Below are 24,596 nucleotides of genomic sequence, written 5' to 3'. Positions count from 1 at the left end.
TTAGGAAACCAATATGTCTGAGCCTGTTGCCCAAGAAAGTCTGCTGCAGGTTTTGAATTTGGCAAGCGAGCCAGTTGAGATAGAAATCAAAGACTCCGAATCCTTCAGTCAAGCCAACCTTAGGTATCAGGTAAGGACAGTAATTGCACCTATACATACTAGCACGCTGATTCTTCCAAATTGCAATTAATGCGCTAACTTAAGCATGCCACTTATGACAGGTCAACGGCTGGCGTACGTGGATGGCACCTAAGTGCAGCACGCAATGCGCACAACTGATAGTATTCTATGAGTTGCGCATGTCGCTTGGCAACACACCCGTGACATCTCCATGCTCTGCCCGTACAATTGCCTGACAATTGCACGCTAAGCGATCTAGGTGCACTATTAGAGGTTGACCAAATTTTGGTTTCAGTTTTGTCTTCAGCACCGAAACTGGCCCAGAATTCAGATTCGACCATGCTTCAGTTTCGGGCAAAAATGCAAGTGTATTTTCATCTGAAACTAAAAGTCTCCATCTCTGCCCCTGCTGCCGCGGCTACTCCGTGCTGCACTCACTGGGCTTACCTTCAAATCTCTGGTGGTCTAGTGGCCTCTTGGGAGCAAGAGCAATCCCATGTCACTCCTGCCCATGCCAGCTCTAATCTCAAAATGGCTGCCATAACAACCCACTGAGGATTGGTTCTGCCCATGTTGGCTCCAATCTCAAAATAGCTGCCACAAATTCCGCAGCAGCCATTGTGACTGCGGAGCCAGCGGGGACAGGAGTGACTCGGAATTGCCCCTGTCCCTGAAGAGGTCACTAGACCCCCAGGGCTGTGTAGGTAGGCTTGGGAAGGGCCTATGAGTGGGGGAGAGTAGAGTTGATGGGCGACCCGGAAGGACCTGCTAGGGGGGTGGCTTGCCCACGGGGACGGGCTTTCTGAAGGGGGGTGGGGGTGGGGTGACGATTTTGGCTTCAGTTCTAGCTGAAACCGAATGGTGAATTTCAGCCACAGATTCCGTTTCAGCCAAAACCAAATGCCCCGGTTATGGCTGCCTTCTATTTTTTTGTGAAATAGCACCTAGCACTTACGCGCATAACTGCCTATTATTGGTGCCAATTACTTGCATAAGTACTACTATTCTATAAACTAGACATGCTATTGGCACCCAAATGTAGGTGCCAGCTTATAGAATTGCCTTTCACACATTTTGCCCAGTACACGAGGAAATGTATTTCTTTTCCGCTTTTCTGGTGTTGAACTGCAGGCAGGTACCAGCTTCTTGTGGTTTCCAGTTTAGATTTTTGTCTGCACATTTCTATTTCTAATATGTGGTCATTTATTCTGTATTTGGTGAGCCTCTATCCAGATGACATCAGGATGACTTTTGGCCTGGACAAATGTGCCAAAGCAACCTTTTTAGCAGGAAAATCGAACAAATCTGAAACACCTCTTTGGCTGGTGATTGTGTCATCAAGGAATATGAACAGGAAGGTGTATATAAACATCTAGGAGTCAGGGAAGGAGCGACAATCTAGCATAAAACACAGAGAGAGAAGACCAGCAAAGAGTATTACAAGAGATTAAAACTGATACTGAAAAGTGCTCTAGCATCGAGGTATATGATAAAAGCCATCAACCAGCTTGTGATTCCTGTACTCTTGTATGGCTTTGGAATTGGGCCTGTTAAATACCTTGAAAAACTGAATGTACAAACAAGGAAACTCCCCCGTGAACATGAGATAGTCTATAAGAACCAGTATATGCCAAGTGTACATTTCTAGAGCTGATGGAAGAATGGGCTTCATAGAAATAGATTGTACATACAGAGATAGGCCTCCAGGCCTATTTAACAACATCAACAGATCCAAACACATAACAAGTATTGAAGTACGAAAGCAAGTGTGCGTCTAGTAGTGCTATAGAAATGATAAGTAGTAGTATTAAGTGCTCAGAATCCAGCCCCATCATTAAATTAGGACAGGCCTTCCAATGAGCAGAAGAAAGGCGTGAAAGTCCATCTGTATGCAAAGGAAAGGAACACACAGAATATGCAAAGCAGGAGAAAAAGCTCTTTAAACTACCAGATCAGCAAACAAAGAAAAACAAGTGGCAAATGCACAAACACAGTGGGAACCGTATTTGGATCAAGTCTGGACTAGAGAGCTGCACAGGAGCGGGGATGGTGGGACCCAGGTCTTGCGGGGTCCCCGTGGAAATGCACGGTGTTCTGAGCTTTGCCTCTCCTCACCTGAGCCGCAGGGTGCCCTCTCCGGCACATACCTCAAGCCACCCTGGTGGTCTAGTGGATTCTTTGGGGCAGGAATGATCCACAGTCTTTCCTGCCCGCTGCCTCTGACCTTCTTGCTGCCGCATCGCTTTTGTAAAATGGCTGCCGAGACTTCCAGCAGTGGCCTTACGAGACTTCCACTGAAGTGTTGCGAGGCCGCTGCTGGAAGTCTCAGCAGCCATTTTTTAGCTCAGTGCTTGCTAATTTTTTAGTTGCAATGACACCATGAAAAGGGCCAAATAAAATTGTGTGACCCTCCTGGAGATGTAGAATAATGATGCATCTATAGATAGTTAAAAGGAAGTGGGAAGTGGACCAATGACTCCAGGGAGACAGGATACTGATGTATAAAGTACCACTTTATTCACAGACTCGACACAGTACCGTGTTTCGGCCACAGGCCTGCCTCAGGAGTCTAAACAATAGGTGAGAAAATAATGAATAAAAAATAATGATAATAAAATAAAATATACACATATACATACACTAATATAAAACAGGCAATGAGATATCTCAGAAAAACATACACAGAAAACCTCTAAAGAAAAAAATATATATACATAAACTCAAAATGTCAAGATACATATAGATTAAATTAAAAAAAATAAATAAAACAGATCATAAGTGGGCAAGCCACTTAACCCTCCATTGCCCCATGTAAGCCGCATTGAGCCTGCCATGAGTGGGAAAGCGCGGGGTACAAATGTAACAAAAAAAAAAAAGCAATGTGGCCAAAACACGGTACTGTGTCGAGTCTGTGAATAAAGTGGTACTTTATACATCAGTATCCCGTCTCCCTGGAGTCATTGGTCCACTTCCCACTTCCTTTTAACTGTTGTTATCTCTTGGGAGTTAGTGTTCATCCACCTCGGTGGATCACCTCCTCCTTGAGCATCTATAGATAGTACATCCAGTTGGTGACCCTAAATGTGGGTTTTGTGACCCATTTTGGGGTCCCGACTCACAGATTGGGAAGCTCTTTTCTAGCTGCTCACTGAGCTGAATGCAGACTATATGATGGAATATGGGAGTTTGGGGAACAGGCAGTGGCGTAGCAAGGGGGCGGGAGAGGCGGTCCGCCCCGGGTGTCTGCTCAGGGGTGGGGGGTGCTCCCTGCCAGCTCCCCCCCCCCGGGTGCAGCACGATGACACCCCCCCGACCCAGTGCCTACCCTCCTCAGCTCCCTTCAACCAGTTGAGCACCCTACCTTTAAAGACATTTCGGAAGCCATGGAGAGGCGAGGCGCAGTGCTTCGCGCCTGCAAGTAAAAAGCGTGGATGGTCATCGGGCCTTCCCTCACGCTGTCTGCCCCGCCCTCCACTGACGCAACTTCCTATTTCCGCAAGGGCGGGACAGACAGCGTGTGGGAAGGCCCGATGACGATCCTCGCTTCTTTTACTTGCAGGCGCGAGGCGCTGCGCCTCGCCTCTCCACGGCTTCCGAAATTTCTTTAAAGGTAGGGTGCTCACCTGGTTGGAGGGAGCTGAGGAGGGTAGGCACTGGGTCGGGGGGGGGGGTGTTGATGCGCTGGGGGGGGGGGGTGTCATCATGCTGCACCCGGGGGGGGGGGGGTGCAACGGCGAACTGCCCCGGGTGGCAGCCCTCCTTGCTACGCCACTGGGAACAGGGAGGGGTGTTGTTATGCACTGTAGCCGTAACAGGGTCTGGTCTACCTGCTTATGATTTCTAAACAGTAAATTAATTTGCTAATGTAATTAAGAATATCTATGTGAAAAAATTAAAAGCTTTAAACACTACCAACCCAGGGTTTCAGTAAACTGTAGCGAGATTTTCTAATATTTCCAAAAATTTCTAAATCAAGATGGTAGCAATAACTGATTTTTCAAAACCATTCTTTTATTTTAAAAAAAAGAGAAATCATTTTTATATTATTCCTGTTTTCATTATGACTGCCTGATGCATAGTTTCTCTGGCTACAGAGGAATTCCCCGTCTAAATAAAATAACAATTTCACCAAACTGCTGAAATTTCAACCTGTTTGTTTTCTTTGTCTAGGATCCTGACTACTTAAAGCTGCCAGTGAAAACAGAAAATGAGAATTTCAGTTTTAACATGCAATACCGTGGAATGCGTTCGAGTTGCAGCCATGCCCTGTCAGACAGACAAGTGTACAGTTTGATATTTTACCAAAATGGTACCAAGCCATCTTGCAAACTGGTGAGTGCTGGAATTAATTACATAACGTCATTTCAGCATTACACGGATCGTGTGACGATAGTGGGTCAACTCATTTATCCTTTGTCACAAATGCAATGTGACAAGCAGCTCTTGAGTCTGCTGGTGCTTAACTTTTGTGAATGTTGAGACACTAACCAGCTTGTTTTCGAAGGAGATCGCCGACCATCTTCCGACACAAATCAGGAGATGGCCGGCCATCTCCTGAAGCCGGCGAAATCGGTATAATGGAAAGCCGATTTTGGCAGGCTCCAACTGTTTTCCGTCGCAGAGCTGGCCAAAGTTAAAGGGGGCATTTTGGAAGGGTATGGGAGGCGGGACGGTGGCGTGCTTATGAGATGATAATGGAAAAAGAAGGGCGTCCCTGGCGAGAATTTGGTCCACTTTATTTGGTCCCTTTTTTTCAGGTCCAAGTCCCAAAAAAGTGCCCGACCTGACCAGATGACCACCGGAGGGAATCGGGGATCACCTCCCCTGACTCCCCCAGTGGTCACTAACCCCCTCCCACCCTCAAAAAAACAACTTTAAAAACTTTTTTTGCCAGCTTCTATGCCAGCCTCAAATACTCAGGTCCATCGCAGCAGTATACAGGTCCCTGGAGCAGTTTTAGTGGGTGCAGTGGACTTCAGGCCTACCTGTTACACTTGTGGTGGAAAATGGGAGCCCTTCAAAACCCACCCGAAACCCACTGTACCCACATGTAGGTGCCCCCTTCACCCCTTAGGGCTATGGTAGTGGTGTATAGTTGTGGGGAGTGGGTTTTGTGGGGCTCAGCACCCAAGGTAAGGGAGCTATGCACCTGGGACCAATTTGCGAAGTCCACTGTAGTGCCCCCTAGGGCACCAACCGGGCACCTTTAATGTTGACCTAAATGCTGAGATTTGGGCACCCTGAACCATAATATCGAAATGAAAGATGGACGCCCATCTCGTTCGAAAATACAGTCGGCCACGCCCCTTCGCAGCGCCGTCCTCGGAGATGGGCGCCCTTAGAGATGGGCGACCCCGGTCGAAAATGCCCCTCTAAGCGTACAATAAAGTCATGGGGGAGTAGTCGTGGTTAATGTATCAGGATGAGAAACACGGAAGCCAGCATTCAAATACCCCTGATGTTCCTTGTGACCCTGTGCAAGTCATTCTACTTTCCATTCTCTCAGGGATCCTTTTACAAAGCTGCGGTAAAAGGGAGCCTGCGTTAGCATCAGTGCGTGTTTTTGATGTGCGCTGAGGTCCCCTTTTTCCGCAGCGGGTAAAAGACTGTCTTTTTTTCCTGAAAAGAAATGGTCGTGCAGTAAGTGAACACTTACCGTGTGGCCATTTTAGGGGAGGGGGCGAGGAGGGGGGAGGGAAGAGCACTTACTGACACCCATTGAAGTGGTGGTAAGGGCTCCCGTTCTAACCCAGCGGTTCAAAAATAGAAATTTTTTTGTAGCGCCAGAAATGGCGCGTGCTAGGGGTGGGAAGTACCGCTGGGCTCCCTTCAGTAGCACGGCGGTACTTCCGGAATGGCATGTGGTAAACATGCATTGGGCTTACCGCCGCTTAGTAAAAGGGGCCCCTCAGTTACAAATTTAAGGCCCCTTTTACTAGGGTGTTAAACCCTAACGTGTGCTTAGCATGCGAAAAACAGGCTAACGCAAAATGCGGTAAAGCGTTTTGTGGTAGTTTGCTTGTTAGCGCACACTAATCGTGTGTTAACTATTTTTGAAAATTTTTTTTAAAGGGGGCTTATCATGAGCGAAGAATGGTCATAGAAGCGTCAATTAGCTAGCACATTCGCATTAGCGTGTGGTAACTGGCGGATGCTGAGTTAAGGCGGGAGCAGTTATCGCCTCTTAAATAGGAGGCGGTAAATACTTCCGCATTAATTTTTTTCCAAGTCCCACACGTTTATGAAAATTAGTGTGGGACCTGCAAAATTAAAAGAAATGAAAAAGCCGTAAGTACTGCCACATTGAATCTAGGCTTAGTATGTGGGAAAGTCCCGTATTAAATGCAGTAAACCCAGATTATATCGCTGTTTAGTAAAAGGGCACCTTAGATTGTATCAGAGAACATTTGTATATGTATGTACAGGAAGAGAGCCTTTTTCAAATGAAGGAGAGCTCTGGAATGAGGGGGCATACGACAAAGTTAAGAGGGAATATAGGCTTAGGAGTAACCTAAGGAAGTATTATTTCACAGAAAGGGTGGTGGAGGCGTGGAATGGCCTCCCGGTGGAGGTGGTGGAGTTGAGGACTGTTCCAGAATTTAAAAAGGCATGGGATAAGCATGTGGGATCGCTTAGGAACAGGAAGAATTAGGGGTTACAGAGGATGGGCAGACTGGATGGGTCATATGCAGTGGCATTTCTAGGGGGGCTGACACCCAGGGCCGATCGCCGATGCGCCCCCCCCCCCCCCCCCGGGTGCAGTGCGACCCCCACCCCCCCGGCGAAACGCGACTATCCCCCCTCCCCTTACTCTGCTATCCCTGGTGGTCTAGAGGTACCTCTTCATCTTCGGGACAGGAAAGAGCCCCCTCTTTCCTGCCCGGAGCGCTGCTGCTAGCTGCCCTGCATCCTGTCCTGTGGTGAGTCCGGCTCTCAGCGTTTCAAAATGGCCGCCGAGAGTTGAAGCAGCCTCGCAAGACTTAACTCTCGGCGGCCATTTTGAAACGCTGAGATCTGGACTCACCACAGGACAGGATGCAGGGCAGCTAGCAGCTCTAGGCAGGAAAGAGGGGGCTCTTTCCTGCCCCGAAGAGGTACCTCTAGACCACCAGGGATAGCAGAGTAAGGGGAGGGGGGAGGAGAGAGATGACAGGGGGGAGGTGAGGGCGTGGAAGGGGCGGGACAGGGGACGTGAAAGGGGCAGCTCCCCCCAGCGAAACGACACCCTCCTCCCCGGTGCATCTTTACCTGCTGGGGGGGGGGTGGTGCGCGTCTGTCAGCAAAGCTCGTTCTCTGCTCCCTCTGCCCCGTTACAGGAAATAACCCATTCCGGGGCCAGAGGGAGCAGAGAACGAGCGCTGCCGACAGACACGTGCCACCCCCCCCCCCCAGCAGCGGGCACCCGGGGCGGACCGCCCCCACCGCCCCCCTCTTAGTACGCCACTGGTCATATGGCCTTTGCCGTCATGTTTCTCTGTTTCTACGTATATAATGTAACTCACCTTGAACTAACACTGAAAAGATGAAAGCTAAGTTCAATAAAATGAGAAGTCAATCTCTTGCTTTCAGCTGGAGGAGAGAGGCTTTTAGTAAGTGTTCTGGCACTTTTGGACAAGCTCTCCTCCCCCCCCCCCCCCCCCCCCCCCGTGAATTTTCTACCACTTCTTACACCTTCACAAGAAAAAGAAAATTATGCCCAGGGCTGTACAGAACTATGGGGCCCTTTTACTAAGCCGCGTAAGCGTCTGCGCGCGTGGCTCTTGCGGTAATTTCATTTTTGGCGCGCATGTACAATATGCGCATCTGAAAAATATTTTTTTCTTTTCGGGTTGCGCATAACGGACACATGCCAAGTGGCATTTGGCGTGTGTAGGTCATTACCACCTGGTTACTGCGTGAGTCTTTACCGCTAGGTCAATGGCTGGCGGTAAGGTCTCAGACCCAAAATGGACACGCAGCAATTTTGGTTTTGCTGCACGTCCATTTTCGGCAAAATTGTTTTAAAAAAGGCCTTTTTTGCATTGGCGCTAAAAAATGGTTTGGCGCGTGCCCACGCCTACACTACCGCAAGCCGTTTTTCAGCGCGCCTTTGTAAAAGGACCCCTATATATTTTATTTTATTTTTAAAAATGATGGGGTTTTCAGGTACCTGTTACTAGAAATTGGCAGTAGAAGTCCCACCCCACCAGGAAAAGCCCCAGAAATGCTAAGGTATCATGTCTCTTCTCTCTGCCCCTCTTAATGTTCTGCTAGCAGGACCTGGAGAAACATAGATAGAGTGGTGGATGCTTGGAATGCCCTCCCGCGGAAGGTGGTGGAGATGAAAATGGTAACGGAATTCAAACATGCGTGGGATAAACATAAAAGAATCCTGTTCGGAAGGAAGGGATCCTCAGGAGCTTAGCGGAGATTGGATGGCAGAGGCGGGGCTGGTGGTTGGGAGGCGGGGTTAGTGCTGGGCAGACTTATACGGTCTGTGCCCTGAAAAAGACAGATACAAATCAAGGGGCTGGTGGTTGGGAGGCGGGGCTAGTGCTGGGCAGACTTATACGGTCTGTGCCCTGAAAAAGACAGATACAAATCAAGGGGCTGGTGGTTGGGAGGCGGGGTTAGTGCTGGGCAGACTTATACGGTCTGTGCCCTGAAAAAGACAGATACAAATCAAGGGGCTGGTGGTTGGGAGGCGGGGCTAGTGCTGGGCAGACTTATACGGTCTGTGCCCTGAAAAAGACAGATACAAATCAAGGGGCTGGTGGTTGGGAGGCGGGGTTAGTGCTGGGCAGACTTATACGGTCTGTGCCCTGAAAAAGACAGATACAAATCAAGGGGCTGGTGGTTGGGAGGCGGGGATAGTGCTGGGCAGACTTGTACGGTCTGTGCCCTGAAGAGCACAGGCACAAATCAAAGTAGGGTATACACAAAAAGTAGCACATATGAGTTATCTTGTTGGGCAGACTGGATGGACCATACAGGTCTTTTTCTGCCGTCATCTACTATGTTATGTTACCAAAAATAAAATGAAAACACAGAAGAACAAGCCTTCACAACTTGCGAGAAACACCAAACACACAGCGAAGGCGACAAACCCACACCAGATGCAGCTCTATGTATTCAAAATTCTTTATTTTCCACATCTAAGACTCAACATGGGCCATGTTTCGGCTACCAGGCCTGCATCAGGAGTCTACAATAAAACCATAAAAACGATCTAAAATCAATTAAAAATCAAAATAATCACAAATAATAAAAAATGATGAAACATATGTAATTCCTCAACAAGAACGGTTAAGTAAAAATCAAAGGGAAGACAAGAAGAAATCTGTTATAATCAAATTGAGTGTAGGATGCTGAAAATAAAGAATTTTGAATACTTAGAGTGTCGTCTAGTGTGGATTTGTCACCTTCGCTGTGTGTTTGGTGTTTAGTACTCGTGGTAAAACATAACGTTTCTGATGGACAGGGGGAGACAGAGCAAATAACAAAACATAAAAAGGCAAAAGAACTAAAATAATTATAGCCTCTTTTAGGTGACCCCTTTCCCAAATTGAAAATATCAACAGTCCTTTCTACAGGCAAAATCAACATGTAACACACATGCATGGATGGTCGTTCAAAATCAAAGTCAGGTGGTAATGCAAAGTCCTTCATGCTCCTTTTCTTTATTCTCCTCTCTAAGTCGACTGCCAGGTGCGTACCCTTTTCCTCGCTGTTCTTGCTGCAGTTTCTGTACTGGAAAACTGTAGCCTTCACTTCAGAGGTATTAAAGTGCTTGGAATAAGAGCCAACAGTATATTAATGTCTCTGAACACTAAAGCACAAAACTCTCCTTCAGACCCTCTAGCAAAGAGGGTATGCCCCCCTACAAGGAGACATGATTAGGGGAATCACTTGATCTCCCCCCCCCCCCCAAAAAAAAAAAGTATTAGATCTTATCTAACACTTCACTATCCCAACTGCAAGGGTATAAAATACAAATTATTATACTCTGCCAGCTTCTCATTTATAGGCACACAACTTTGGAACTCTCTACCCAAGGACCTGAAACTCACGGAAAACTACCTACAATTCAGAAAAAAACCTAAAAACTCATCTTTTCAAGAAGTCCTTCCCCTCACCATCAAACATCGCGAAACGTTCAGAAATGGAAAACAATGACACTAACCTTCTCTCACAATATGCTAATATATTATACTAATGTAACCCAAGCGATTATTATACATCTGTATTATGTGCTATACTTCAACAAATCTAAATTTTTGTAACTCGCCTTTTCAACAATATGTAGGCGACATTGAATCTACCGTATGGTGGGAAAATGTGGGATACAAATGCAATAAATAACTATATGTGAAAAATGCAATTAATAAGAGGTAAAACAATCTTCAGTTAATCAAACATGTGGAGGCTCATTTTCAAAACACAAAGTTACATGGGTTCCTATGTAACTTTGTGTTTTGAAAAGAAGCACACACTAAACACAAGAGACACCCGTAGGAATATATGGGTGCCTGTAGCATTTAGGGCTCGCTAAAACTTAGCACGCGCTAAAAACGCTAGCGCGCCTTTATAAAAAGACCACTTAGTGTGCACTGAATTGATTTAACGCACACTAACTGATGAATTATGGCACAACGGTTCCCTATTTAAAAGCCCCTATTACAACGAATGTGTGAAACTGAATAAATAAAAACACCCAAATAACATTTAAAATTTGCGCTTTGGTGCATAAAATTCTCTATGGTGAAGCCCCTGCATATATGGACGCCCGTGTCAGCTTACCACCTCGAAACTCTCACAGATCAGCTCGCTTGTACCTAAATATGCATTACCCAATCTACGGTGGCCTCAAGTATAAAACCGCTTACGCCTCCACTTTTTCCTATGTTAGCGCACAACTGTAGAACGGTCTACCTAAATTTGTGGAAGTTATCCCTGATCATCCGACCTTCAAAAGATACCTTAAGACCTACTTATTCGGAAAGGCTTATGCTCTTGACCCGCCCCTCACCGCTACCTATTGAATTCTATTTTCTATCCCTATTTTCCCACCTCTGCTATTACTCACTTGTCCCTTTCCCTGCAATGCTGTTGACTGTTTGTTGACGATTTGATGTATGCTTTTGTAAATTACTGTAAGCCACATTGGGCCTGCCCTTGGGTGGGAAAATGTGGGATATAAATGTTGTAAATAAATAAATGTCAGGAAAAATTTGTAAAAGCAGTGAAAAACTAGCTCACATTTTCTTACCTACACTCCCCCCCTAACATTTACCCATATATGAGGGTTAAATGAAAAGTAATGCTTCCGCTTTCATAATTCATCAACTGATGGCAGCACTGATGCGCTACATGTTCGCATGCTCTTTGAACTCCCTTCCTTCACTTCAGTTGGTGAGAAGTGTCTGTATGAAGAGGCTGTTTTGCTATTGCTTGTGGAATGGAAGCATTGAGTGAGCACTTGTCGGTGCGGTTTAAGGATTGTGCTGTGATAGAATTTCTGACCGTTGAAGGAGTCCCTCAAACTGAAATTCACTGTTGCATGCCAAATGTGTCAGAGGTTTTCCTTTGGCTGATCCTCTGATTGTCCTTTATGGGTTAGTCAGCCTTTCTCCTGTGTATCTCATCTGTTGCTGTCACAGGTCATCCGTTTCGTTTTTGACCACACAAATCAGCCTTTCTTTACATTTTTTGGCCCAGCGACACAAGTACTTATATCAACACAGTCATCACCATAAACAATCTGAATGCAGCGGTGAATTTTAATTGAAGAAACTCCAACAGTCAGAAATTCTATCACGGCACATTGCTTAAATAGCATTGAGTGCTCAGTTCATGCTTGCATTTCACAAGCAATAGGAAACGTAAACGAAGAGGGAAAAGGACCACGGATTCCAGAGACAAGGGAAACAAACTCAATACTACAAGAAGATTTATTGATGATGGACTCGACACAGGACCTGTGTTTCGGCCTATGGCCTGCTTCAGAAATCTTTTGAATAAATAAATGAACAAAATCTTTGATGTCTTGTCTTTTAACCTTATGACACTAAAGATCGGTCTTTAAAAAGACCTTTGTGGTGATATCGCTAATGGTGGGTGAAGTCTGCGGCATCTGAATATCAAGCTTAGAAAGCAAAGACAATCAAGGCTGAAACACAGATCCTGTGTTGAGTCCATCATCAATAAATCTTCTTGAAGTATTGAGTTTGTTTCCCTTGTCTCTGGAGTCTATGGTCCTTTTCCCACTTCGTATACGTTTGCTACACACCGTGGAATCTTTGAGTTCTCCACCCAGGTGGATTTCTTGTACAAGCAATAGGAAAACAGCCTCTTCACACAGACACTTCTCGCTGAGAGGGCCTTTTACAAAGCGGCGGCAAGCCCAACGCGGACTTAGTGCACGCTAAAACAGAACTATTGCCTGTCCAACATGGCCGCCAACGGTAGTTCCAGCTGGAGCGCATGCCATTTCTGGCGCTCTGGGAAATTTTTTCCCCTAGAGTGGCGCTAACCTGGCGGTAATCGGGCATCGCTGCAGGCTGCCCAGTTACCGCTGGGTTACAGCGGGAGCCCTTACCGCCACTACAGTGGGTGGTAGTAAGTGCTCCGCACCGCATGGCTACATAGTAAGAGTTATCTTAACACGTGGCCATTTTTTTTGGGGGGGGGGGGCATTTTACCGGCTGCGGTGAAAAGGGTCCTGGCGAATGGGAAAAACGGCCCCTGCCACTGACATAGGGCCCTTTTTCCTGCAGCTTAGTAAAATGACCCTTTTCTGAGGTGAAAGAAGAGATTTCAAAGAATAAGTGAACAGGTGTAGCTCGCCAGTGCTGCCATCTGCTGGTGAGTTATTGAGGTAGAGGTATTGCTTTTAGGACCCTGTTTACTAAGGTGAACTAGTGTTTTCAGCGTGTGCTAACTGTGTAGACACCAATAGGAATATTATGGGACTCTACATGGTTAATGCTTAGTGTGTGCTAAAAACGCTAACGGGCCTCAGGCGCAGCTTAGTAAACAGGACCCTTAATTTAACCCTAGTACATGTGGGCAATAAGCATAAAACCCATTTCCATGGACAAAGCAGTTTTACCCATAGAAAATGACTAATTATTGTAATCTACATCACGCACATTCTTGAATCTCCACTACCCCAGCTGCAAAGGACTGAAATATAAATCCACATATGCATCCAGCTTCTCCTATTTAAACACGCAACTGTGGAACGCACTACCAATGGCCATAAAAACAATGCACGACCTAGCAATCTTCCGAAAACTACTGAAAAGCAACCTGAATGGAGGAGTGGCCTAGTGGTTAGAGTGGTGGATTTTGGTCCTGGGGAACTGGGTTCGATTCCCACTGAAGGCACAGGCAGCTCCTTGTGACTCTGGGCAAGTCACTTAACCCTCCATTGCTCCAGGTACAAATAAGTACCTAAGCCGCATTGAGCCTGCTATGAGTGGGAAAGCACAGGGTACAAAAAAAAAAGGCATACCATAATGATCCATCCTAAATACTAATACGGTCTGTGCCTGTGCCAGAGCTGGTGGTTGGGAGGTGGGGCTGGTGGTTGAGAGGTGGGGATAGTGCTGGGCAGACTTATACGGTCTGTGCCAGAGCCAGTGGTGGGAGGTGGGGCTGGTGGTTGGGAGGCGGGGATAGTGCTGGGCAGACTTATACGGTCTGTGCCCTGAAGAGCACAGGTACAAATCAAAGTAGGGTATACACAAAAAGCAGCAAATATGAGTTATCTTGTTGGGCAGACTGGATGGACCGTGCAGGTCTTTTTCTGCCGTCATCTACTATGTTACTATGTAGACTCTACATGAACTAGACAAAACCGAAAACTGCACGCTAGACTGATAACCTACAAGCTACTAATGAAATTTAAGCAATACACACCACCACTTTATTTCATATACCGGAAATGAACTTTCTATAGTTGATTGTCTAAATTATTTTATAATTCACTTTATCTTTTAGGAACTTCAATGCAATACCACTGTGTAATCTACGTTACCACTTATGTACCTAAATGCAATACCACTTGTATTTCTCTATCCGGAAATGGCGATCGCCGTTATGGTATAATGTAAGCCACATTGAGCCTGCAAATTGGTGGGAAAATGTGGGATACAAATGCAACAAATAAATAAATAAAAAGGGGATATTAGCGGTATGTAAAACCACACTTGAATTGAATATTAGTTCCTGATACATGCTTGATTTGGTTTATTTATTTCTGTTCTAGGTGAAGGACTTGTCACAAAAGCCGTGGAAAGGACTGGCAGCTTTGAGGTGCGATTTAGCTCTCTTGGGCTATTGTGTTGTCAGACAGTTGCATACACTGGCTATTAGATGCCTGTTTCAAATCCAGCCCATATTTTGCACTCAGAACAGTCCACAGCCATCACTTTGAAACAATACCATGTATCACCCAAAGCAGTGTAGGAAACTGAAGCACCAGCAATGTCAAAAAATATTTATTTCTCACCAAGTAGTATCAAGGTTGTTGCACTCTCTGGATGCGTTGCCAATTGGCTAGTATTGTCCAGACTCTTCCAATTACCGTTCAATGCATCTTGCAAATCTCCCAAACATTTTTTTTCAACAGTTCTTCATATGCTCACCAAGCCAAAACTTCAGTAGTACTGATTTAAAACAAAAAAAATATATGTCTAAATAGTAACTGTTTCTGTTTTCTTATTCTGAGCTAGAAAAATCTTTATTGAATTTTCTTCACATTTCCTCACAGTAATGATTATGCATCCCATATCGGCTGGTCTCATATTTCCAAAGATGGACCGATAAAATTATTGGAGGTGTGCAGGCAAAACATTTTTTTGTTTATTTCAAATTTGTTCTATTTTGTTTTTATTATTTAATTATTTTGTTTAAAATTGTATACACCGCCTAACCCTAGGCAGGGTACAAAGAAATCAGGCAAGCAAACACAGCGAAGGAGACAACGAAGATGATGAAGAAACATCCAATGGAGTCAAAGAGTTCACAACAGGAGTTTGTTTCACAAAAACTACTGGACTCGACACGAATCGTGTTTCGGCCGCAGAGGCCTTCGTCAGTAGTCCCTAAATAATACAAAATGTATAAATAAGTTACTATCATAAAAAACAGAATAAATAAAAGAAAAACAAAGAAATGGTGACACAGTTATAAAATACTTAGATAAAATGTATAACGGTGACACGTGAATAAATGAAAGAGGCAAAAACATATAAAACCATGTGGTTATTACCTTTGGCACTACATTTTACTTTGTGATTTGTATACTCTTTTTTTTCTGTAATACAGTACAAATCCAATGTCATTCTTATTTTCATTATGGTGCCTTTATTAGTGTTGCATTTTTGTATGTTATCTCTATATATAAAAGGCACCACCAACGTTCTAAATGAAGCCTCCAGCTGGAAGTGTGAAGGGGGAGAGATATCCGGTTTCCCCATGAGTGTCTGCCCCGCCCTCGCTCTCTCTGTAACACAAACAGTGAAGGAAAACACAGCAAAGCACGAAACCAAATCGCTCTCTCTGTAACAGTGAATGACTCAGAGGGGGGAGGGGAGAGAGGGCAGAAGCCCTCACTATCTCTCTAACACAAACACAGAACAGCAGGAAACTTAACACTGAAGGACTCGACTCCGAGGGGGGAGGGGACAGACAGCACAGGGGAAGGGAGAGAGGGCAGAGGGCAGGGACACACACACTCCCACATGCACACAGAATGAAACCTTGCTAGCCCCCGTTTCATTTGCATCAGAAACTGGGCTTTTTTACTAGTTTATATATAAATTGGATTATAACTGTGTCACTATTTCTTTGTTTTTCTTTTCTTTATTCTGTTTTTATGATAGTAACTTATTTATACATCTTGTATTGTTTAGGGACTCCTGAAGCAGGCCTCAGCGGCCGAAACACGATTCGTGTTGAGTCCAGTATTTTTTGTGGAATAAACTCCTGATGTGAACTCTCTGAGTCCGTTGGATGTTTGTTCATCATCCTCGTTGTCTCCGCTGTGTTTGCTTGCCTGTTTTTACCTGTGCAAAGGTTTTTTGTTCTTCTGTGCTTGACGTTACGAAGAAACCATACACAATAAAACATGCATATCAGTGAAAAGCAAAATCTCACAAAACAAACGAAATCATCCTGAAACAAATAATACTGCTCTTCACTTATGGAAAATCATAACTGGTTGCTCCTATCTAAAGCATCAACAATGAGCTGAGTTTTCAACAATTTAAATAAAGGAGTGTGGTAGCCGTGTTAGTCCACTCTTAAGGTTATCAATAGAAATCAAACAAAATAAAACATGGAAAAGAAAATAAGATGATACCTTTTTTATTGGACATAACTTAATACATTTCTTGATTAGCTTTCGAAGGTTGCCCTTCTTCGTCAGATCGGAAATAAGCAAATGTGCTAGCTGACAGTGTATATAAGTGAAAACATTCAACATTACTATGACAGTCTGACAGGGTGGGAGGATGGGGGTGGGTTGGAGGTATGCATAGGGACATCAAAGCATATCATTGATATTCTAACAGGATGGGTGTGGATAGGTGAGGGGTGGGGTGATCATGTTGATCTGACGAAGAAGGGCAACCTTCGAAAGCTAATCAAGAAATGTATTAAGTTATGTCCAATAAAAAAGGTATCATCTTATTTTCTTTTCCATGTTTTATTTTGTTTGATTTCTGTTGACAACAATGTAAAAAAATGTGCCACATTCTGGCATATGCATAAATTTTTCATTTGCGTTGGTCCATTTCATCTGATGATAGCATGCACTATCAGTGAACAGTGTGCACCGTTTCTGAATAATGAACAGTAACAGCATGAACTATTTAGTGCACACTAAATGAAGTAGTGCACATTATTACAAACAGAAACAAAACGATACAGAAATTCATGTCCCCAAATATGATCTTTCCATTGCCCTGCTAACATCAATCTGAAGAGGTATATAGCATCTTAAAAAAATGTCAAACTGTCAGCTAACTGTAAGGGGTCAGAATTACAATAATTTGATTTTGTGAAAAGATGTTGAATTTAATTATTATTTTCTGACTGCATAGTTGAGTTGTGCACAGGGATGGGGACAATGGGAAAACCGCAGGAATCTACGATGTTGGTAACAAAACCAGGGCTGGCTTAACCATTGGACCAGGTGAGGCTTTGGCTTGGGGCGCCAGCAATGATGGGCACCAAAATACTCAGTATCTGATCTCATCTAGTCTGCAAGTTAGGACTTTGTCTCCCCACCCCCCACCACCACCACCAGGCCAGTCTCTCTCCTTCTCTCTTCTCCCTCCCTCCTTATGGGTCTAGCACCGTTCTATCACTTCTCTCACTCCCCCACAGTCCTGTAAAGTTTACACTGATTGCTGGCAGTGGCAACAGCAGCAGCATGATAGGCTGCCTTTGGCCAACCTCCGGGTCTTCCCTCTGCTGCATCCTGCCTCCGACGATGCAATTTCCTGTGGGCAGGATGCGGCATAGGGAAGACCCAGGGACTGCTGCTGGCAACTGACAAACTTTACAGAAGTGTGGGGGAGTGAGATATGTGAAGGAGCAGTGCTGGACCCTTGGTGAAGGGGACAAAGGAGAGGGATGATAGACTAGACCGGGGGGGGGGGGGGGGGGTGGATGCCTGCCCAAGGGAGGGAGAGATGCCAAATCTGTTGGAGGGGAGGGAGGGGGCACCAGAAGTGATGCAATGGTGGGGGCATTGCCAAAGCAAGTTGGCTGAGGGTTCCACTATGCCTTGAGCCGGTTCTGAACAAAACAGTCATTAATACTGCAGGAATGGGAAGGGATGGATCAGAAGTGAATGGGGAAGGGGACCAGATTATGTCCCTGTGCACACCTCGATTCAGAAACCTGAAACACCAACACCTCTGCTAAAAAAAAATCAAAAGAGGAGTCCATGTTAATAATAAGAATATATTTTTCTTGCATATTTAACAAAGCAACATTCTACGTTTTGTTTGAATTTACAAGATCTTTTAAATGAAGGTTGGGTACGGGGATGGGACAGAAAACTGTGGGGGATGGTGAGGGGACAGTAGTAACATGATGGGGATGGGGTGGGGACAGAAAAGTATTGACTGGGGATGGGGACTAGATTGTGTCCCCAAGCAACCTCTACTGCATAGTTCATTAAGAATGCTTCTAGATGTGAAGACGTGCAATGTTCTGGCTTCTGAAATATACATTTTCTGTCTTTAATCAGACTGTTGCCTTTTTGACATATTCAGCCAGTACTTCTCTGAGCATGTGTAAAGGAGCTGAGTCTTGAACAACTGAGATTCAAACTTCCAGGGTACTTTGCTAACACTACATAACCAGGCTAATTTTCCGCTGGAGCCCCGACCAATAATTGTAAGCCAAGTTTGTAAGTTATGGTAGATGAGAGGCTCGGAGAATCTGGGGTAGAAAGAAAGCATGGAATACTTATTAACAAATATATTTACTTGTGTATTTATAAGTAAATATAAATCAAATGATCAATATGATATTTGTAAACGTCATCCAATGAAAAATCATTAAAATGCTATTTCTGCTACCAGAGGCTTCTCACATTTTATTATTTTATTAACGGTGGCAATTCTATAAATGGGCTTCAAGATTTAGGAACCCCAAATGCCATGTACTTAGTGCTAATTCTATAATGGCTTCTTGGTGCCAAAATGCCATTATAGAATACTAGTTTAAGTCAGCATTGCTGCGCCTTAGGTGTCAACAGCTACGTCATGTCAACAGCTACGTCATGTCAACGGCAGTTTTAACTGTTGGTGCCAAATTGTGCCCTGAAGTGTGCAGAACTTACAGTATTCTATAGATTACACATGTATGTTGGAGACACAACCATGACCCGCCCGTATTCTACCTATGCTTATGCCCCCTCACACTTACACACTAAGCGATGTTGACGTGTAGGTTACAGAATAGTGGCTACCACTTGTCCATGTAATTGTCAATTCATGGCACCAATCACGCGCATCAGTGCTGTTATTCTGTAACACGCACGTAATTGGAACATGTCATGAGGTGCCAATTCATAGAATTATAGTAACATAGAGGAAGTAACCTGTTCCGGTGCAGAGGGAGCAAGGAACCAACGGAGACGACACCCCCCCAGCGGCGTGCACCCAGGGTGGACCGCCCCACCGCCCCCCCTTCCTACGCCACTGGAGCCCAGCATCCTGTCCCCGACAGCAGCCAATCCAGGTCAAGGGCACCTGGCAAGCTACCCAAACGTACAAACATTTCATACAAGTTATTCCCGAAATTGTGGATTTTTCCCAAGTCCATTTAGTAGCAGTCTGTGGACTTGCCCTTTAGGAAACCGTCCAACCCCCTTTTAAACTCTGCCAAGCTAACCGCCTTCACTGCGTTCTCCGGCAACAAGCTCCAGAGTTTAATTACGCGTTGGGTGAAGAAAACTTTTCTCCTATTTGTTTTAAATTTACTACACTGTAGTTTCATCGCATGCCCCCTTGTCCTAGTATTTTTGGAAAGCGTGAACAGACGCTTCACATCCACCTGTTCCACTCCACTCATTATTTTATATACCTCTATCATGTCTCCCCTCAGCCGTCTCTTCTCCAAGCTGAAAAGCCCTAGCCTCCTTAGTCTTTCTTCATAGGGAAGTCGTCCCATCCCCGTTATCATTTTAGTCGCCCTTCGCTGCACCTTTTCCAATTCTACTATATCTTTCTTGAGATGCGGCGACCAGAATTGAACACAATACTCAAGGTACAGTTGCACCATGGAGCGATACAACGGCATTATAACATCCTCACACCTGTTTTCTATACCTTTCCTAATAATACCCAACATCCTATTCGCTTTCCTAGCTGCAGCAGCACACTGAGCAGAAGGTTTCAGTGTATTATCGACGACGACACCCAGATTCCTTTCTTGGTCTGTAACTCCTAACGTGGAACCTTGCATGACGTAGCTATAATTCTGGTTCTTTTTTCCCACATGCATCACCTTGCACTTGCTCACATTAAACGTCATCTGCCATTTAGCTGCCCAGTCTCCCAGTTTCGTAAGGTCCTTCTGTAATTTTTCACAATCCTGTCGCGAGTTAACGACTTTGAATAACTTTGTCTCATCAGCAAATTTAATTACCTCGCTAGTTACTCCTATCTCTAAATCATTTATAAATATATTAAAAAGCAGCGGTCCTAGCACAGACCCCTGAGGAACCCCACTAACTACCCTTCTCCATTGTGAATACTGCCCATTTAAGCCCACTCTCTGTTTCCTATCCTTCAACCAGTTTTTAATCCACAATAGGACATTTCCTCCTATCCCATGACCCTCCAATTTCCTCTGTAGCCTTTCATGAGGTACCTTGTCAAACGCCTTTTGAAAATCCAGATACACGATATCAACCGGCTCCCCTTTGTCCACATGTTTGTTTACTCCTTCAAAGAATTGAAGTAAATTGGTCAGGCAAGATTTCCCCACACAAAAGCCATGCTGACTCGATCTCAGTAATCCATGTCCACGGATGTGCTCTGTAATTTTGTTTTTAATAATAGCCTATACCATTTTCCCCGGTACTGACGTCAGACTCACCGGTCTATAATTTCCCGGATTTCCCCTGGAACCTTTTTTAAAAATCTGGATTTATGCCAGTTTTCGTTGATGTAAATGGATGCACATAAATTTAGGCACTGAAATATCAACTAAGCATATTCTATAATCAGCGCCTAAATCTAGGCACCGATGCTTAGTCGGCATTGATTTCAGCGCTGATTTTTCTAGGTGCCATATATAGAATCTCCCCCTTAGTACCTAAGTGCAAGCTACATTGGTGCGCTGATGGGTCAGTATTGTTTGTGCCTTTCGTGCCGCACCTCCAGGGTCGTTGTTGTAAGAGGTGGAAGGCCTCCAATTATTTAATGTACAGAAATTAATGTCTCATATGTTGGACAGAGAGAAATGAAGGTTTCTTTCTGTCCAACATATGAGACATTAATTTCTGTACATTAAATAATTGGAGGCCTTCCACCTCCTACAGCAGTATTCATAGTGCGGTGGTCAGCATTTTTTGACCGCTGCCACAAGTATTCCTGAACATTCAATACCAGGCCACGTGTAGGCACCTGCATTGAATATCCGGTTATAGAGAGCCAGATAACACTTATCCAGTTAAGCATGATGTTCAGAATTTAATCAGACAAAGATAGGACTGTGTTTTATGCGGTCCTATTTATCCGTTTAACATATCTGGTTATGTGCCGAATATCGACACTTAACCGGATAAGTGCCGACTCTGCCCCTGAACTGCCCACAAAATAGCCGGTTTCTGCATGGGTGATAACCACGTACAATCAGTGGCAATGGAATGGATCCTCAGAAGCTTAGCCGAGATTGGGTGGCAGAGCCGGTGGGGGGAGGCGGGGCTGGTGGTTGGGAGGTGGGGCTAGTGCTGGGCAAGACTTCTACGGTCTGAGCCCTGAAAATGGCAGATACAAATCAAGGTCAGGTATACACAAAAAAGTAGCACATATGAGTTTATCTTGTTGGGCAGACTGGATGGACCGTGCAGGTCTTTTTCTGCCGTCATCTACTACGTTAAGTGCCACTGATTATACCCAGTTAGCCCCGGACAAGCGATTTAAACAGCCAGGAGCCTCTCACAGCCGTTTAAATCACTTTGAATATTGACCCCTAAGATCATAGAATACTAGCACGTAACGTGTGTGAATGCTACATTCATGTGTGTAAGTGCTCTGTGCATGCTCAGTGGTATTCTAGAATGCGAATGCACAGGGCGCATAGCAAGTAACTTGCAAGGGGACATTCACAGGGGGAGGTGCAAGGGCGGGGCCCAGATTTGTATCACTTGAAGAATGCTGTAAGTCAGTGTTTCCCAAGTTCAGTCCTGCAGTAGCCTTTGCCAATCAGGTTTTCAGGATATCCACAATGCAGTGGCGTTCCTAGGGTGGCTGACACCCGGGGCGGATCACCGATGCGCCCCCCCCCCCCCCCCCGGGCGAAAGGACACCCCCCCGGGTGCATTTTTACCTGCTGGGAGGGGGGGTGCCACGCGCTTATCGGCTTCGCTCTCCATGGTCCCTCGGTTCCAGGGCACAGTCCGGTTGTTCACGGCCGGCGGTAACCTCCTGGGAGCTGCAAAAAAAAAAAAAAGGACTCAACTTCTTGCAGGCAAATCTAAAAGCGAGGACCAGGACCGTCCACCACTCACCCACTCCTTCCTTTGCTTTGCTTTGCTTCAGGATTGGAGGAGGGAGATCATGGGGCTGACTTTGATTCAGCTGATTGGCTGCTGTCAACTAGGAAGTAAAACTGGACTGCAGATGACCACGTCAAGCAGCAAGTAGAGCGAGTGCGGAGCCACAGGCGCGTGGCACCCCCCCAGCGGCATGCACCCGGGGCGGACCGCCCCCACCGCCCCCCCCCCCCCTTGGTACGCCACTGCCACAATGAATATGCGTGATAGCGGGGATGGGACGACTTCCCTATGAAGAAAGACTAAGGAGGCTAGGGCTTTTCAGCTTGGAGAAGAGACGGCTGAGGGGAGACATAATAGAGGTATATAAAATAATGAGTGGAGTGGAACAGGTGGATGTGAAGCATCTGTTCACGCTTTCCAAAAATACTAGGACTAGGGGGCATGCGATGAAACTATAGTGTAGTAAATTTAAAACAAATCGGTGAAAAACTTTCTTCACCCAACGCGTAATTAAACTCTGGAATTCGTTGCCGGAGAACGTGGTGAAGGCGGTTAGCTTGGCAGAGTTTAAAAAGGGGTTAGACGGTTTCCTAAAGGACAAGGCCATAAACCGCTACTAAATGGACTTGGGAAAAATCCACAATTCCAGGAATAACATGTATAGAATGTTTGTACGTTTGGGAAGCTTGCCAGGTGCCCTTGACCTGGATTGGCCGCTGTCGTGGACAGGATGCTGGGCTCGATGGACCCTTGGTTTTTTCCCAGTGTGGCATGTACTTATGTGAAGGAGATTTGCATATAATGGAGGCAGTGTATGCAAATCGAGTTCATGCATATTCATTATGGATATCCTGAAAACCTGACTGGCAAGGGGTACTGGAGGACTGGACAGAAAACTGCTATAAGTTATGTACTAAAATGCAACATTTGCACACTCACATCTGTGCCTGCCTTTTTCATGGTGTACATGATAGCGCTTAACTGTTGGCACGCAAATGCCAAACTACGCTGTATTCTATAATGGAATTTGCGCTCAGTACTCATCATTGTAGTGTCCAAATTTGGGTGATCTTTATAGAATTGCCTCCCATTTGGTATATATATATATTTATTACCTCTGATGCAGCCTCACAGCGAAACCTAGCCACACTGGGTTTTGTTCTGTGATTTATATGTATTTATTTATTTCTTAATCAACATTCCTTGATATCTTTGTAGCGCTGTTCTTTGTTTTTTGATTGGTGGGTTACAGCACCAGCCTCTCCCTTCTTTTCCTACTCTGGGTTACTTCAGGTTCCTGCTAGAAGTAAACAGGGATTTTTTTTTTTGAGGGGGTATCGAGTACCGGTACCTTTTCCATTGTCTGCTAAAATTGAACCATGGACCCCAAGTTTTAATGAAAGAGCTCAGGCTCTACACACCAATTCTGCCTCGTCATAGATTCTGTGACTGGTTGCAGGGGGCCTGGCTATTGTGGGGTGGGTCCCTCAGTGATCACCCCACCCCTGAAGGGTGGCCTAGCGTTTTGAGTACCGGCACCTTTTTTGCTAGAAAAAAAATGCACTGGAAGTAATGCTCAGGTTTTTCCTTTTCACTGGTCATTCTAACGTACAGTCTTAAAGTCCTCTGTGATGTAAATAGCTGCGCTGAGGTTCCCAGAAGGGCGCCATTTAGGTTAGGAATTGCAGCATGCAGTAATGACAGGTGCTGTTCCCAAACAGATTCATTAACGCAGGCAGTGAAGCTGCGAACATCACCGTGGGTAAAGCTGACTTTGGGAGCGTCGCTGGAAACTATGGAGTCTCTGCTTACCACACGTTGGAGAGAGGATAGTAAGAATTTTTAATTCTACAAGGGGGTTGTTTTTAAATAATGTGAGATCTTTCCATGGACTTGTGCTGCAGGTCAAACATCATCCACCTTGGAAGTTATACCCTGCCTCCTACAAAAGGAGGACATTTCAGTGAAAAGCAGGGCTTTTTTTGAGGGGGTACTTGGGGGTACTGAGTACCAGCACCTTTTTCATTGTCTGCTAAAATTGACTCATGGTCCCCAAGTTATAGTAAAAGAGCTCAGGCTCTACACACCAGTTCTGCCTTTTCATAGATTCTGTGTTGCAGGGGGCCTGGCTATTGTGGGGTGGGTCCCTCAGTGATCACCCCACCCCTGAAGGGTGGTCTGGCATTTGAGTACCAGCACCTTTTGGGCTAGAAAACAGGCACTGGTGAAAAGGTAAACAGCTTAG

The 24,596-nt window shown here is 45.3% G+C and overlaps 1 protein-coding gene across 1 annotated transcript in view; it reads left to right on the top strand.

Annotated features, from left to right (window-relative positions):
- The window catches only part of SLC15A2 (solute carrier family 15 member 2), a 219,214-nt gene that overhangs the window by 155,462 nt on the left and 39,156 nt on the right, over positions 1-24,596 (top strand). Inside the window, exons 15-18 of the mRNA XM_030210263.1 lie at positions 5-130; positions 4,291-4,452; positions 14,372-14,418; positions 24,073-24,183. Coding sequence (XP_030066123.1) covers positions 5-130; positions 4,291-4,452; positions 14,372-14,418; positions 24,073-24,183 — 446 coding nt within the window. The remainder of the gene's footprint in view (positions 1-4; positions 131-4,290; positions 4,453-14,371; positions 14,419-24,072; positions 24,184-24,596) is intronic.

The sequence above is a fragment of the Microcaecilia unicolor genome, chromosome 7 (genome assembly GCF_901765095.1).
Source record: "Microcaecilia unicolor chromosome 7, aMicUni1.1, whole genome shotgun sequence".
Classification (NCBI taxonomy): Eukaryota; Metazoa; Chordata; class Amphibia; order Gymnophiona; family Siphonopidae; genus Microcaecilia; species Microcaecilia unicolor.
The sequence above is the reverse complement of the archived record's forward strand: the minus strand, read 5'-3'. Positions and strand labels throughout refer to the sequence as shown.